At 45.6% G+C, this 16,068-nt stretch overlaps 2 protein-coding genes across 5 annotated transcripts in view; both read left to right on the top strand.

The window, feature by feature from the left end:
• Window positions 1-737, top strand: part of HDX (highly divergent homeobox) — a 34,264-nt gene extending 33,527 nt beyond the window's left edge. For all 4 annotated transcript variants that reach the window (XM_072429586.1, XM_072429588.1, XM_072429587.1 and 1 more), the window contains 2 exons: window positions 197-319; window positions 412-737. In XM_072429586.1, the coding sequence (XP_072285687.1) occupies window positions 197-319; window positions 412-537 (249 nt within the window). In that variant the 3' untranslated portion in view covers window positions 538-737. The remainder of the gene's footprint in view (window positions 1-196; window positions 320-411) is intronic.
• A 6,788-nt stretch (window positions 738-7,525) lies between these two features.
• Window positions 7,526-16,068, top strand: part of RPS6KA6 (ribosomal protein S6 kinase A6) — a gene marked incomplete at its 5' end in the record, with an annotated part of 28,908 nt that continues 20,365 nt past the window's right edge. The window contains 7 exon segments of the mRNA XM_072430644.1: window positions 7,526-7,585; window positions 8,728-8,844; window positions 9,295-9,376; window positions 9,605-9,685; window positions 10,967-11,046; window positions 14,689-14,795; window positions 15,441-15,478. Coding sequence (XP_072286745.1) covers window positions 7,526-7,585; window positions 8,728-8,844; window positions 9,295-9,376; window positions 9,605-9,685; window positions 10,967-11,046; window positions 14,689-14,795; window positions 15,441-15,478 — 565 coding nt within the window.

Below are 16,068 nucleotides of genomic sequence, written 5' to 3'. Positions count from 1 at the left end.
GCTGCGGTGATGTTGGGAGGTGATGCTGCGGTGATGTTGGGAGGTGATGCTGCGGTGATGCTGAGCGGTGACGCTGCGGTGATGTTGGGAGGTGACGCTGCGGTGGGGATGATGCGGTAGCATTGATGGTGTCCCCAGCATATTTCGTCGCCTGTTTTCTGTCTCTGTGGTTTCCGCTGACTCTTTTCTCCCGCAGAATGAAGAAGTTCGGTACATAGAGAACGAGCTGGAAAACTACAAACACAAATATGCAGAACTGCAGAACTTCACCCGGAACCTCATCCTGGCCATCAGATCCAATGACATTGAGCAGCAGCAGGTAAGTGGAACCCCTCTATGTAATGTACAGAGCAGAGTAATGCGGAGTATATAATGTATAGCACAGTGTGCAGAGCAGAGTACCCACCTTAGGCGCTCCTGAACGATTCTTCACTGGAATTGGATGAAATGGATTACAGCCACACCTCTCCCGAACATGACGATACCTCATACAGCATGTCCTCCATGTCCGAGAAAAACAACCCAGACAGCGTCTGAAGATGTCCCATACCCGGACCCCCTCCCCCCCACGGTGTCCCTTCATTGACCTCAGCGGAGGATCTCGTAGTCTCCATGAACTGACGGACTTTACAATGAAACAAAGCCTAACTTATTTTCATCAGATGGAAATAGAATATATTTTGCATCCCAGAAATATTTCTGCTTGACAGAGTGAATAAAATAATGTTACAGTGCGAGCAGCGGGCAGCATTCCTCTGACTGCGGAGTGCCTGGGAAGAGGACCTGTCATCAGTGTACTGCAATGAGGGCTGTGACCCGCCAGCAGGATTGTAGCAGAGATTTCCAGCAGCTCCTCCAGGTATTTGGTAGCTGGGTGCAGAGTCGCTGCTGTAATTGGCTGCACTACTGCTCTGGGCTGCTGCAAGTCTCTGGTGCAAGAGATGCCGGCGGTTCTGTTGCAGCGTAGCTGCTACAAATCATTTCTGCACAATGGTCAGCGTGACGTGCGGGTGGGGGCAAAGCAACACAAGGTGGCTGGGCAGAATTCCACCTGGGCCAATAAACCAAATCCTGACATTGCTGGGACCCAGACGTGATCGTCCTATAGGGAATGAGCGCAGTGCATTATGGGACAGGGGGAAATTGGGGACTGAACACTGACAGTCTGGCTTGGCTTGGCTTGTTCTGCCCCCCTATAATTCCCTAATCAGCATCCATGCTTGGCTTACAATGTGAACAGCCAATGAGAGAAGTCGCCAGCACAACCAATCATAAAGCAGAAAACTGAATTAATGAAATTCCATATCAAAAAGCAGATGTTTTGGGCCCAAATGGTCGATGAAAAACCCCACTGAGGATCAATGGTCTGATCCACCCCTATGATTTGGGTGGGTTGTTACCTTTTTTTTCTCACTGTAGAGGGCGCTATATCATTGTTGCAGGTTGCCCCAGCAATGAGGTTTCTACTAAATGTTCTGGCTGCCTCCTCATTGGACTAAAACATGTCTGCTGTTCTTCATCTCCATGGAGGGTTGTGGGATTAGTAGTTTAGATAGGAATGGGGGACATACGGATCTATGAGTCTGTGGAATGGATTCCATTGGCATTGCTGGGGGTTGTGGCACCAAAAGCACCGCTGACCCTGCATCATCCATAGGATCTGTGGAAATATCACCTTGAAATGAGGGAGATCAGAGGAGAATGGAGATTATAACATATCTATATAGCGATGCGGTGCAGAGGGCCAACTCTGCACACCCAACATGGAGAACCTTGGAGAAACAGACTACAGAACACCACCCGGGGTCCTATCTGTCTGCTAATAGCCGTTGCTGTTCTGGGGGATTTTAATTTCATGGCATGCAGATGGGGGTCAGATTTGGTGCATGGAGTTTGTGAACCCATCATGGCTGCCGTCAGTGGGTGCAGCTGGCACTATACTGGAAACATTTGTTTTGAAGGCACAATAGGGATCGCAGCTGGTACCGGGGCTGCCCAGTGCCCACTCATGGTTGGTCCTCGTGGTGGTGATAAATGTTGGCTATGATATATTGTCAGCAGTGGCCCTTATATTGGGGTTCATCCACCCCACCTAGTAACAGGTAATAATATTAAGGTTCCTGCACAGGAGGGGGATCGCCATGTCTAGGCAGCAATATCCGGTCTGATTTGGGGTTTATGATTTGCAGCTTTCATTGTACAGAACAAATCTGTCTGCAAACACTAAACGTATTCCACTTCTGTATAGCAATGCAATGTGTCTGAGCGGGCTGACCTCTGCCGATTGTTCAGCACGGCTGAAATGAGAATCATTGCTGGATTATATCTGATATGTTATCAGAGGAGAGAAATGACTGAAGTGTGATCCAATCTGCACTATGTGTCTATGGGAGTAATGATACGGCAACCCCGAATCCTGCAACCAGCCACAAATACAGCCGGCACAACTATGGGACGTGTAGTAATTTTTATATTCATTTTTCTATGGTCAGGATAAAAATAGCAATTATATATAAATACCTCCAGCCTGCCTTCTTCCCATAATGCACCCTGCTACCCCCTTCTTCCCATAATGCCCCCTGCTGCCATCTCTTCCCAAGGTAACTCCGCTTTCATCAGACAAGGCCACTTCTTCCATTGCTCCATAGTCCAATTCTAATGCCCCGATATGGGGTAATATGGTACTTCTCTGCATTCATACAAAACATATTACACAGATATTGTAAAATGTAATCGCGGGTGTCATTCTCAATTCGTCCACTAGGGGCTTCTGTGTTTCTTTTCATTCGCTCTAAATAGAAATGGATTTCATAGTGAATGAAAATGAGCACAGCACCACCTAGTGTACAGATTGAGAATGACGCCCTCAAATATACCACTTTCCCCATACATTCACCCATCTCTAAGTAATACTGTACCCTCCTTAGTATATTAAAATACATTCACCCATCTCAGTTCACACACAGTGATAAAGCACTAATGTTGAACAAATCACTATGAAAATTATTTTTTAATATAACCCTGCGGTGTGTTGCAGCTGTACATTCCACATTCACCAATCAGTAGTGCACACGCTATGATGCTGAGACGTGTGTACATGTATGTGCGTGTCGGTGTGTGCACTGCACATGTCTGTCATATATGTCTCCCTTCTGTAGAATGACTCCGCTCACTGGATGGGATCATCATCTGACCAATCAGAACGCAGTGCATGCTGGGAAATGGCCTGATTGAACCTTTTAGCTATTATATGTAGTGAAATCTGCAGATAAACTCCTCCTCACAAAAATCCCTCCAGGTGAACCTTCAGCATTAGAAGGCTTCCTGCAAACTTTCCTGTACACGGTCACCTGCTACTGTACCGGAGATTTGGATGGAGATCCAGCCATCGCCTTTCACAGCACACTGCTTGTCTGTAAATCAAAGAATCAGGAAATGTGATAAAGCAGAATTTGGTATTTCTGGGAGGGGATAGTGGGGCGGAGTCAATTGAGTTTGTGGGAACATGCCTCAAGTGAAATATGTTTTCAAAATTCACTGGTTACATGCTTGTCAGAGTGCAGTGATTCCATAGGATTAAAATAAGAGCCTAGAAGGGGGCTCAGCCCTGGCATAGCGGCATTTCTGTGCAGGATTCCTATAGGGCCACTTACCCCAACACAGGGCCACAAGTCTCACTGCCTGCATGAGCCATACCAATGTTTGGTGCTCGCCATGAAATTAGCGGTAATTGGGGATTCTTTGGGGGATTTACAAATAACAATAAAACTTCCGTCTGATTACACGCTGACGAATCTTCCTCGGCCCCCTCAGTCCCCGGAGTTGGCGGTTTCGGTGACTCACTTTGTGTTTGCGGTGACTCATCTCTGGCCCGCCGCGCTCAGAACCAAAAATGGGGAATAGAACGGGCCGGGTCTGATCTACAACATTGCGACCAATTGCAGCACCGACACAAATCTGCAACTTCCAGCGCTTACATGCTGCTGGTCTGTAGGTAACAAAGTGTACCTGTCATCACATATCAGTATAGGTGCACACAGGCCAGGTAATGTGCGACACCTCCAGGTATGTATTACCCCTCATGGGGCATTAAAGTGCAAGCTCCTCCGGTTCAGTGTTCTCTGTACAGCACTGCGGTATGTGTCAGAGCTATATAAATGTATACCCCACATACGTGTCATCTGTCAGCCCCACATACGTGTCATCTGTCAGCCCCACATACGTGTCATCTGTCAGCCCCACATACACGTCATCTGTCAGCCCCACATACACGTCATCTGTCAGCCCCACATACACGTCATCTGTCAGCCCCACATACACCTCATCTGTCACCCCACATGTCACCCTCCCCCCACAAGTCAAACATGTCATCTGTCCACCCTCCCTCAATAGGTCACACATGACACCTGTCACCCCCCTCCCCCCCATTGACCACACCTGTCAGATGTCACCCCTCTCCCCCACAGGTCACACATGTCAGATGTCCCGCCCCCCTTCCCCCGTCATTGACCATGCTTGTCGTCTGTTCATCATACATCACCTGTGTTACGTCTCTGTATTTGTCACTGCCCTCCTTCCTGTTTACATACGTGTCACCTACCACTCCTCATCATGTATGATGTCTGACAATTCCCCTCCTTACTGTCAGCTGTCACCCCCTCCCCCATCCAGAGATCACATGTCATCAGCTTCTACTACCCCATACATATCAGCTGTTTTCTTCACCTGTCATCTGTCACGCTACATCACACACATCAGCTGTTGTCCTCCTTCATACATATGTGTCAGCCCCTCTGTGGTATATGTGGGCGATGTATTCCAGTTTAGGGGCACTGGGTGATCAATGTCCAGTTATCAGTTCTTTACAGAACTTTGTGTTCGATTTGTATTGGTGCATTCTCTGTACTTCTATTAGCTTCTTGTGGTGACTCCGCTGTCTCTGAGTGTCCCCATGTGTCCAGGTTTGGCCTGGTGTCACCTCTGCTGAGGAGTTGAAGACCTGGCTGCACCGAGGGGGCGGAGCTTCTGCCTTTGCTCTGATTGGTTACTCTGTGCATTATTCTGTGATTGATGTAACATTTTGTTTGTGTTGGTTGTTTCTATAAAGTTTTTATTATATTGAATCCTCTGAATTCTCTGCCTAAATTGTGTACCCTGTCACATGACCCATGCCCCTCTCCCTGTATGGTGACAGGGCCCCTTTAAAGTAAAACACGCTAATTCTCCGAGCCAGCACGACGCCCCCACCTGGCCCTTTGGTGACGGTGCGCTGCGTCTGTCTGTGAAATCCACGCAATGTACAATAATCACCGTCACAGATTATCATTGTCTATGGTGAGACGCAGGGACCGCGCCATTCCTTAGCTGTATCACAGGGCCAGTGGGCAGCATGACAACAGCGATTTCCATCAAATTGAATTAATTAGGAACGGTTTGTATGTGATTTCACGCCACTGCGGGACACGATGGGCGTAATTTGATGGCTCTTAGGTGGCCGGTTCAGGAGAGATTCATCCACCAGAGAGAAAGAAAGTCCATGGAATTCAGCGTCTGATCAGGAAGATGATTGGTGGGGGCCCTCCTTACTTATCAGGGACCCTTGTGGGAAGGTCAGCACTTCACATCACCCCCTGGTTTCTGGTGTTTGCCCCACTTGCACCATCTCATCAGCTGCCAACCCAAGTTCCGATATGTTGGGTTCAGGCGGTGTTAAGACCGAGTCGCACACAGGTGGGGCATTGAATCATCCAATCACTTGTGGGTTCCAGCCGAGTGATCCTGTTGCCCCAATGGGGTCCCGGCTGAAATGAAGCTTTGTGCCAGGCTGCAGGTTTTTGGTAGCCGATGACCTCTCACCTCTAAAAAGCGGCGCTGCCTCTTCCTTCATCATGGCTTATTGGGTGGGCTCCCGGGCTGACATCGTGCAGTATTCTCCCCAGAAATGGTTTTAAGTTGGGTGGGTGGCAGGGGGTATATTTTGACCCAACAAAGTACCCAGCTACAAACAAGCCGGATGGTTACTGAAAAGTGCCGGGTGGTGCGCCCAGCTAAAAGGGTTCGGGGAGATCACTGACCTGGAACACATGAGGAAAAAGATAAGAATGACAACCCTGGGGACACGCTGACCATGACCGGTCCCATGGTCCTGATGGGGACACTTTTCTAATATTTCTGTGTTTTTGTATCTGCGTTGTCATAAAATGAAATCCCTCCAATAAACTCGCCCTGGCGGTGCGGAGCTCCTATATTCCCCGCGTCATCCTGGATTCCGCGACATTTCCTCACCATATTCTGGCACAAAGATTTTGGAACTTGTCTACATGAAGGACACCCGGTGACAGCGATCAGAGGGGAGGTCGGGGGGCTGCTTTATTCCGTCCTTAGCAGTCCTATAAATAGTTGGCGTCCATCCGCGTCATATAGAAAGTTCTGACACGACAGGTGGAAGGGCTGCGGATTCAGACGTCGCTCTCACCTTCACGTGTGATTTCCCTTTGAACTTGTACAAACATATTTTTATTTTTCCCTTAGTCACGGATGGCAGGAAAATGACACACGTTAGGCTTGGGGCGTGTTGTTCCCATATGAGATCAGGAGGAGCAGAAACTTGGACTGGAGACAAGGATACGTCTGTCCCGAGGAGCCACGCCGGTCCCCCCACAGGTGAGTGATTGGATCTGAGGGTGGGTCACATGATCCGTGGAGACTCCCGGGACTCTGCGGGATATTGAGGGCAAATTCAAAGATTTCCAACTTTTTTTGAATTTTGTCACGCTGGTGATTTTTTGTTGTTGATGGTTTGCTGTCCTCGCTTGACTATAGAAAGGAAGTCAGAATGGGGAGGGCTGGGGGGAACCCCCACTGCCCCATCCGGGGATTTCCCTTTACGGGAGGAAGTCCAAGGTGTCATCGGAGGAAGATTTCATCTCTTGTATCAGTGATCAGCTGCTAGGCGACGATACAATATTACAGTATAACAATACAACTATACAATGTTATAATAGTTACATAATACAATGCTACAATATAACGATACAATAATACAATGGTACAATATAATGATACAATATTACAGTATACCAATACAATGCTACAATACAACGATACAATGTTATAATAGTTACATAATACAATGCTACAATATAACGTTACAATACAATTATACAATGTTATAATATAACCATACACTGATACAATGGTACAATATATTGATACAATATTACTGTCTAACAATACAATGTTACAATACAACGATACAATGCTACAATATAATGGTACAATACAACAATACACTGATACAATGTTACAATACACCTATTTATTGTACAACTCTGCGTAATATGTTGGTGATATATAAAACTTGTTTAATAATAATATTAAAACAATACAGGGGGCGTATTGGGTACTCTGGGCACGGTGCGGACATATTGGGGGGTGTATTGGTGTGTGGGGGGGTGGTCAGCCATATTGGGGGGGTTCCTTCTTCATTGAAGTGATATTAATATTTCCCCCGTTGTCTCCGCAGGTGAATGGTGTGAAGATGGTGGATGAACCCATGGATGAAGGGGAGCCGCTGTCGCCCTATGTGAGTAGGACAAATGTCACAGGAGGTGAAGTGTGAATATCGGATGGATTCACACAGCATGAAAAGTTTTGTCCTTGGCCCGGCCGCCCAAACATTATAAATGAGAGGGAAGAGCGGCCAAAGCTTCCTGAATAATAGATGAGCTGTGACCCAATTACTGAGATCTGCTCATATTAACATTTCTGAATTTGTAGCTTTCATTAAAATAATCCCTGGTGATCCCGCCACAAAGGTCCTTGTTGAGGCACTTCCTGAAATATCCATGAAATTACCTTTAAAATTGAATTCCATTTGAAAATAATTACAGCTTAGAGTGTAGCCGAAGACAAAGCCTCCAGCAAACATTGAGCTCCTCCAACCCAACGCCAGTGCCATTTCCAGGTGCGGGGGGACCCCTAATCCAGTGCTGACCCCGCAGAGGTATCCCCAGAGAACCCCACCGGTGACATGGGCACTACATTATTATTACATAGGATTTATATGGCGCCAACATATCACACAGCGCTGTACATAAATAGGGGCTTGAAATGACAGACAGATACAGACAATGACACAGGAAGAGGAGAGGAGCCTGACCCGAAGAGCTTACAATCTAAGAGGGGGGGGGGGATATAATTTGGTGATGTATTTGGGTTGGGGGAATCTCTGCTTTGTGGTTTGTAGGGTTAGACGCCATGCCAGGTTTACATTGATTGTGAGATTCACCCAGGGAACAGAGATGAAAGCTTCCCATGGTGTCCCCGGTGGAGAGGGATTCCCTGACAATGGGGGATTTCCTCTCACTTCCTGTTGTGCCTACAGGACTAATAATAATAATAATAATAATTTGTGGTCATGTGCTTAATGTACAGCGCTGCGTAATATGTTGGCGCTATATAAATACTTTTTATTAACAATATTAATTTGTGGTCATGTGCTTGATGTACAGCGCTGTGTAATATGTTGGTGCTATATAAATCCTTTTTTTTAATAATAATAATTTGGGGTCATGTGACCGCCACCAATTGCTTACAAGCTTTTCTTCCTGATAGGAATGAGGGGACGCAGATTGGGGGGCTGCAAATTCTGTTTACTGGGACCCCCCAGCAGGAAATGAAGGGGCCACATTGTAGTGCTTGGATTTATTCCGTCTGTTTCTCCAGGATGAAGGAAACGTCAAAGAGATTCCGATCACTCACCATGTGAAGGAGGGATGTGAGAAGGCCGACCCAGCGCAGTTTGAGCTCCTGAAGGTCCTCGGCCAGGGATCTTTTGGAAAAGTAAGGTGTTACCCCAAAACCAACACCCCCCCCCAATAATATATGCTGCAGGTTTCCTGACTGCTCTTTCTGCATCACTTACCACTGCCCGGGGGTATTTGTGTGCGGGGGGGTGGTATTTGTGTGTAGGGGGGGGAGAACAGCTGAGATCCGCAGCATGTGGGTGATGCTTTGCTGCCGAGTGATCAGTGTGGGGGAGGCTCCGGGAGTTTGATGAGACTTCACAACAACACCGCGCAACACACGGGAGCTGCAGGGAATTAAAGGGGGGCGGGGCTCTGATCATCTTTAAATGACATTATATCGCCCCCTATTGGCTCGTAAGTCACCGCACTGCATCTCAGGGAGGAATCAGGTAGTCCGAGAGGCAACAAAATACATACACGGGGTAATAAGGGTAATGGGGTAACAATTATATTTACAGTTATTCTGATTTTTTTTGTTTTGAAGGTTTTTCTTGTTCGGAAAACAATCGGACCCGACGCTGGGCAACTTTATGCAATGAAAGTATTAAAAAAAGCTTCTCTGAAAGGTGAGCTCGTTACCCCGAACCCTTGACTTTGGAGGGACCCCGACCTGGGCACCTCCAGCCAATCAACATAGAGCAGACACTCCCTCTGCAAGCCTGATTTCAGCTTTCAGTTGACAAATCAATAAAGTGATACGTGTGGGAAGTGCGAGGTGTTTGTACATTTTTGTTACAGGAACTTTAACTATAAATTTCTTTTTTTTTTTTTGTTTGTGTCATTTCTCCTGACAGTCAGAGACAGAGTTCGGACCAAGATGGAACGCGATATTTTGGTGGAAGTGAATCATCCGTTCATTGTAAAGTTGCACTATGGTGAGTGTCCCCTCCCCCGATATATCGCCGCTCATTTAGTGAGCAGTGCTGCAGTTACAGGGGATCAGCAGGGATGCTTGGCTTTCTGCTTATTGGCAGAGTTGCGTGGCTTTCCGTTGGTTGTAGAGATGCTTGGCTTTCTTTTGGTTGGTGAGATGCTTGGCTTTCCTTTGGTTGGCAGAGATGCTTGGCTTTCCGTTGGTTGGCGAGATGCTTGGCTTTCTGCTTATTGGCAGAGTTGCGTGGCTTTCCTTTGGTTGGCAGAGATGCTTGGGTTTCTGTTGGTTGTAGAGATGCTTGGTTTTCTGTTGGTTGTGTTGGTTGGCAGAGATGCTTGGCTTTCTTTTGGTTGGCATGGATGCTTGGCTTTCCTTTGGTTGGCACAGATGCTTGGCTTTCTGTTGTGGTCTCGGCTTTCTTGCCGGTGTGGGACACTTCATCCCGATGTTGCCTGGCCTTGGTACCAATGATAATAAGCCTCTGAAGAAAGTCAAGCAGTGTTGGCAGCTTGCAGGTGATTGGACCAGGCTGAAAAGAACTCATCCTGGCCAATTAGCTTTGGGCGTCCATAGTGGTCATGTTTCACTTTCCCAGCTATCAATGTGATCCAGTGGCTTTAGTATCACTGACCTGGAACATGTGATCACAATAAATACATCTCCTCTGCTCATTGGCTAAGGCAGTATAGAAACCGTGGGATCGGCATGACAAGCAGGCTGCCTGTTTCTCTGTATTAAGGAGATCCCGGCTGTGCCGCAATATAGTAAATAGGAAGGATTTACTGTCAGTGAAATGTTAGTCATTGAGGTGATACCCCCCCCCCACCTGTTATCTGGTAATATGATGACTAATAGGATAATAATAGAAGAGGATGTATAGGTAATGCATCGGCAGGGAGATCCTCAGATACAACTTCCTCTCCAGCAAGGAAAACAATGATCAGCACAATGGGGATAACACCAAATATCGCTCCAAATCTGGTGACGCCCAGAGAGGGAGCATGATCCACACTGCAGATATACAGCTATGAGGGTACAGGAGTGCCTAGGCACAGGACGTCACCTGGTATATAGCTATGAGGGTACAGGAGTGCCTAGGCACACAAAGTCACCAGATTTTAGGAGGAATTCAAAACAAAAGTAGAATGTGTCATTGTCTCCTTAGTCACATTTACCTTTTCCAGGTGTTCCATATAAGTTGCATGCCTATAGCTGACTCTAACACCAATCATTATTTTAGCCATAACAATGAAAGCTGATCCCTGATTTTCTTTCCTCTCAGCCTTTCAGACAGAAGGGAAATTATACCTGATTCTGGATTTTCTCAGGGGCGGAGACGTCTTCACACGCTTATCCAAAGAGGTAACTATCTGCTTTTAAACCATTTGTTGTGCTGATTGGGCTGACTATAAATATCAGGACCGTTGGGAATTATTTGGCTGCATTTAAAGCTGAACTCCGGATTATTGACAAACAAATAAACTTTAATACTGACGCAAACATTTCCTATTAGTCTGATAGATCTGGCACCCCTGCTGCCACCCCTGACAGACAGCACAACCAGGCCGATAACCCCTGATTTCCCTGCTGCAGTAATAGAGCTCGGTCACTGTCCCAATCCAGCTTGTGATTGGGCCATGAATACACCTGTTGGTGGCGTTTGCCCGCCCCTTATAAAGTTGACCCATTTATCTGGGTGTGACTGGCACAGGAAGTGAAGGTAAATCTCATTACTGGCACCCTGAGAGATGTCACCTTCCATACTATGGCGCTGGAGTTGGCGGCACCTCGGATCCTCTCCGGGGAAATGTCTGTATGACAATCACTGCTGGTGTTACATAAACTTCAAAGTTTAATAGGAGGGTGGAGGAAGGGAACGCCCGGCCTGGGCGGGTCAGCTGCCTAAAATTCCCTCTCAGTTTATTGCAGCACAAGCTACTTTGTCATCCGTTTTGTTGCCTCGTCACATTATGTGTATAATTATGGCACAAGGCGTGTTAGGAACTTTTGTTAATTATTTTTTGATCTGATTTGGATGTTTAAATCAATACAAATTCCAAAACTGGATAACTGTAACGGAGGACAGGTCAGATCTCTGCAGAAAGACCACTGCTTCCACAGAGAAAGCAAAGCTCTCACTCTGTAGCATGCTGGCAGTGCTCAGGCCTTTCTACCCCATGGATAGTTTTCTGCTCAGGGATGATCAATGTGTTGATATTGATCACTAATATTCATGTATTCCGCAATGACATTGTCTGATCTCCAAAGTGATTGCTGTCTTATTATTAAACAGGATTTATAGCGCCAACATATTATGCAGCGCTGTACAATAAATAGGGGTTACAAATGACAGACAGATACAGACAGTGACAGAGGAGGAGGAGAGGACAGAAGAGCTTACAATCTAGGAGGTGGGGGAAGTATCACACAATAGGAGGGGGATATGGAATGGTGGGAAGTAGAAGAAGAAGATGGGTAGGTGAGGGTGAAGCGTTGGGTTTGGAGTTCCCTTTTAAATGATTAGAAAGTAGGAGCAAGCCGGATAGGACGAGGAAACCATTCCAGAGAGTCGGGGCAGTTTATTATTATTAAACAGTATTTATATAGCGCCTACATATTGCACAGCGCTGTAGCATCATCCTCCGCATTGTACTGTACAGCAGAGCTCAGAAGTCTGTTGTGCACATGAGTAGCATACTAGTGAGAGGAGAGATCAGAGTGACAGAGAGATGACCTCTTTAGTCTTCTGCTTTTCCTTATGTTGTCCATTCACTGGTTGGGGGGTGGCAGAACCTGTCGGTGTTATTAATCTGCAGCAGAATGAAATCCGTTCCTCTTCCCTGCCAGGCATAGCTGCGTGTCAGAGCTGTGTAAATCACAGGACTGGTTGGTGAGAAATACAAATCCCACGGCAGGTAGAACAGCTCTGTGTATTTATTTCTATCTAACAATGTGTCTGGAGTTCAGCTTTAACTGTCAGAAACTCTTACATTTCTATATATTGTCATCAAACCTTCAGAATCCTGTGCTCGTATTATTATTAGGATAAAGAAGAAACAATATCACATGGCCTGGGGGGTTCTGGGGTGCTAAAGGCATCGGCTTCATACTCGCCTCATCTGAAAAGCTGGGCGCTATGATGAATGGGCACAGGAGGGGTCGGGGTGACATTAACTTTCACTAAAGAATAGAGAACACAGCAGCGGTCTCTCTGCAGCTTCCATCCCATTGCTGGGTATACCCTCCCCCCACCTCCCAATACGCAGCCTGATTGTTCCATAGTTAATATTTCGGTGCCTGGAGCATCTTTAGACGCCCACAATGCTCCTCTGTAGGATCCAGCCAGATCTGGGGGAAGATTCACATTGCTTTGTGTAATATAAGCTGCCATGGCGCTAATGCCATGTTTATGTACAAAAACCAAAAAGGAAATCTGCGGGATGCAAAACAAATCCTGATAGTTTGCTGCTAATATTCCAGGTTGCAGCTATTTGCTCCTTCTGTTAGTTTGACTTCTGACTTGTTAAATGTTACAAATATTTTATTAATAAATAACATAATAAACTTATAATACAATGGAAGCAGCACGGCCCCATCACAATGCTGCAAGACTTGCTTCTAGTTTTATGGATCAATTTAATTTCTGTGTATTATACTCACAGCACATTGATTTTTTATTTTTCTGCTATCACTCTGTATAAGTAAATGACTAAAACCTAGGAAGCCATTGCTCACCTGAGAACAGGAAGTAAGGGGAAAAATTAAAAACCTAAAAAGATGTTTTAATGGGGGGTGTCTCCTTAAAAGTGGGAAAATAGGCAGAAAGTTTACATTCTTTGTACCTTTTATTATACTTTGCACACAGAACATGTGATAGAACAGCAAGCTCAATTATCATCATTATTATTATTATTATTATTATTAATAATAATAAACAGGATTTATATAGCGCCAACATAATACGCAGCGCTGTACATTAAATAATGGTTACAAATGACAGACAGATACAGACAGTGACACAGAAGGAGAGGACCCTGCCCCGAAGAGCTTACAATCTAGGAGGTGGGGGAAGTATCACACAATAGGAGGGAGATATGGAATGGTGGGGGAGTAGTGAGGGTTTAGGAGACAGAAGAAGACGGGTAGGTGAGGGGGAAGCGTTGGGTTTTAAATGAGCAGAAAGTAGGAGCAAGCCGAATAGGACGGGGGAGACCATTCCAGAGAATCGGGGCAGCTCTAGAGAAGTCTTGGAGCCGTGCGTGTGATGAGGTTATGAGTCAGGAAGTCATTAGTAGGTCATTGGAGGAGCGGCGATGAGCTGTTGCATGTTTTATTTAACATAATGCTTGTTATTTTCAGGTGTGTCACACTTATCGGCAATATAATAACGGTCTGTAGAAAAATATTCGATTCAGCAGACTCCGATCACTAATTAGCCGTCTTTATTTACACTGGCCAAAAAATCTAAACCATTCTGGGCCCCTCTGGGTGTGTCGGATGCCTGCGTTCCCTGCTGCATAATGTGGTTACACCCAGCAGTGGTTACAGCACTGGGACCCGGCAGGAAATCAGTGGCCCCGGAGTGTGACGGATGCTGAGGATTCTTTGGCTAGAAAACAAAGATGACAATTCGCCCACACAGTTGATCCTGGTGACAGGGTGCCTTTAAATTGCTGCAAATGAAAGTTTTAGTTAGCAGGGGGTTAATCTCACGCTGCAGAGCTATTACAGATCTCCTGTACAGCAGTTTAGGCCTGGCGGCTGGCACTTGTCTCGCTGCTGTTGGTACAATGTTTGCTGCCAGTAAATGGATGGGCAGAGAATCCTCTATGGATGAAATCCCACAGGCGAGAATCTGCCTCTCATCTCTGATTGCCTCTCTTCAGATTTTGTTAGCAGATGATGCTTGTCGGAAAATAGTCTTTCTATACAATGGGGGGGATGTCTGTGGGTGTGATGAGTTCAATGATAGAACATGAAGTAAATCTATACAGTTCTTATCAGGTTATGTTTACAGAGGAGGATGTGAAATTCTACCTGGCAGAACTGGCACTGGCGTTGGATCATTTGCACAGTCTGGGCATCGTCTACCGGGACCTGAAGCCTGAAAAGTAAAGTAAAATTCATCAGCTTGTTTCATTTCCATCTGTGTGTGTGGGGATTCTATGACACTTTCCTGCTAGGTCCTGATATTCCTATATAAGAAAATGCCTGGAAATGTATTTATGACCCCGTTATTCCCTGAACTGCCTTTGCTGCTGTTCCTGCCCCTATTCATAAGAACACCCCGATCCCTATCCTCACATCCTCTGATACTAAGGGTAGTGAGCCCTCCATTATTCTGCATGCATGATTTCCATCCTCTGATACTTAGGGTATTGAGGTTACTTATGCATGAACTGCACCCCCAATACTTGGATTAGTCAGCCCTCTTTTGTCTATCTATATGACTTGCATCCTCCATTACTTAGGACTGGGAGCTTTATATCCCCTATTGCCTCCATGCGTGATATTGCTTCCTCCAATACTTGGGTGGTAGTGAGTCCTCCTATTGTCTTTATAGGTGATCTTCATCCTCCGATATTTGGGTCCTCACTCCCCAGTATTTAGGATTATAAAACAGTTGTCTATACCATGTTTTGAGTTCTTTACCATTTTTTCCCCATCCTCACAGTTTTCCAATGTTTTATATTTTTATATATTTATATAAAAAAGGTATTAAATATTTCCTAATGGCTGTATGTTTCTACTTTCAGCATTTTGCTAGATGAAGCAGGACATATCAAGTTAACAGGTAAGTCCTCGTGTTACAGACTATGAGTATTCACATGCTTTATTGGTGCACGCTGTCACTTGTCATCCGTGCATGTTCTGTGTACATTTACCTATCATTACCATCAGATATTTTAGACTAGTAGCCTTCAACTTTTTTAAGAAATAATATATATTGGTATGTTTGGATTATTTGGGTTGTTACACCAGATGTCGGTAACAACCCAAATAATCCACTCGTACAAAGAAATGGAACCAAATGCGTCCAGCTTTGACGTGTTCAATCCTTATTTCCCCTGTTGTATATTATTATTATTATTAATATTATTATTAATATTATTAATAATAAACAGGATTTGATAGTGTTGTCCACACTGTAAACCATAGTGTGGATGCTGCAGAATGTCATGGAGTTTTCTCTGCCTAATACACCAGGATGAACTCTGTGATTGGCAGAGAGGCCGGTCACATGACTTGGATAGGTTACGTGATCAACCTCCCCTCCAGGCTTCAATTTTTTCCTAACTTGTGAGTTCGATAGCTTACGGCTACAGCAAAGCTATTTTACTGCTTTTCATATGGACCCCCACGTGGTCAAATATGGATTTATTT

Source organism: Pyxicephalus adspersus, chromosome Z, assembly GCF_032062135.1.
Source record: "Pyxicephalus adspersus chromosome Z, UCB_Pads_2.0, whole genome shotgun sequence".
NCBI lineage: Eukaryota > Metazoa > Chordata > Amphibia > Anura > Pyxicephalidae > Pyxicephalus > Pyxicephalus adspersus.
This window is presented reverse-complemented; position numbering and strand designations above follow the sequence as displayed.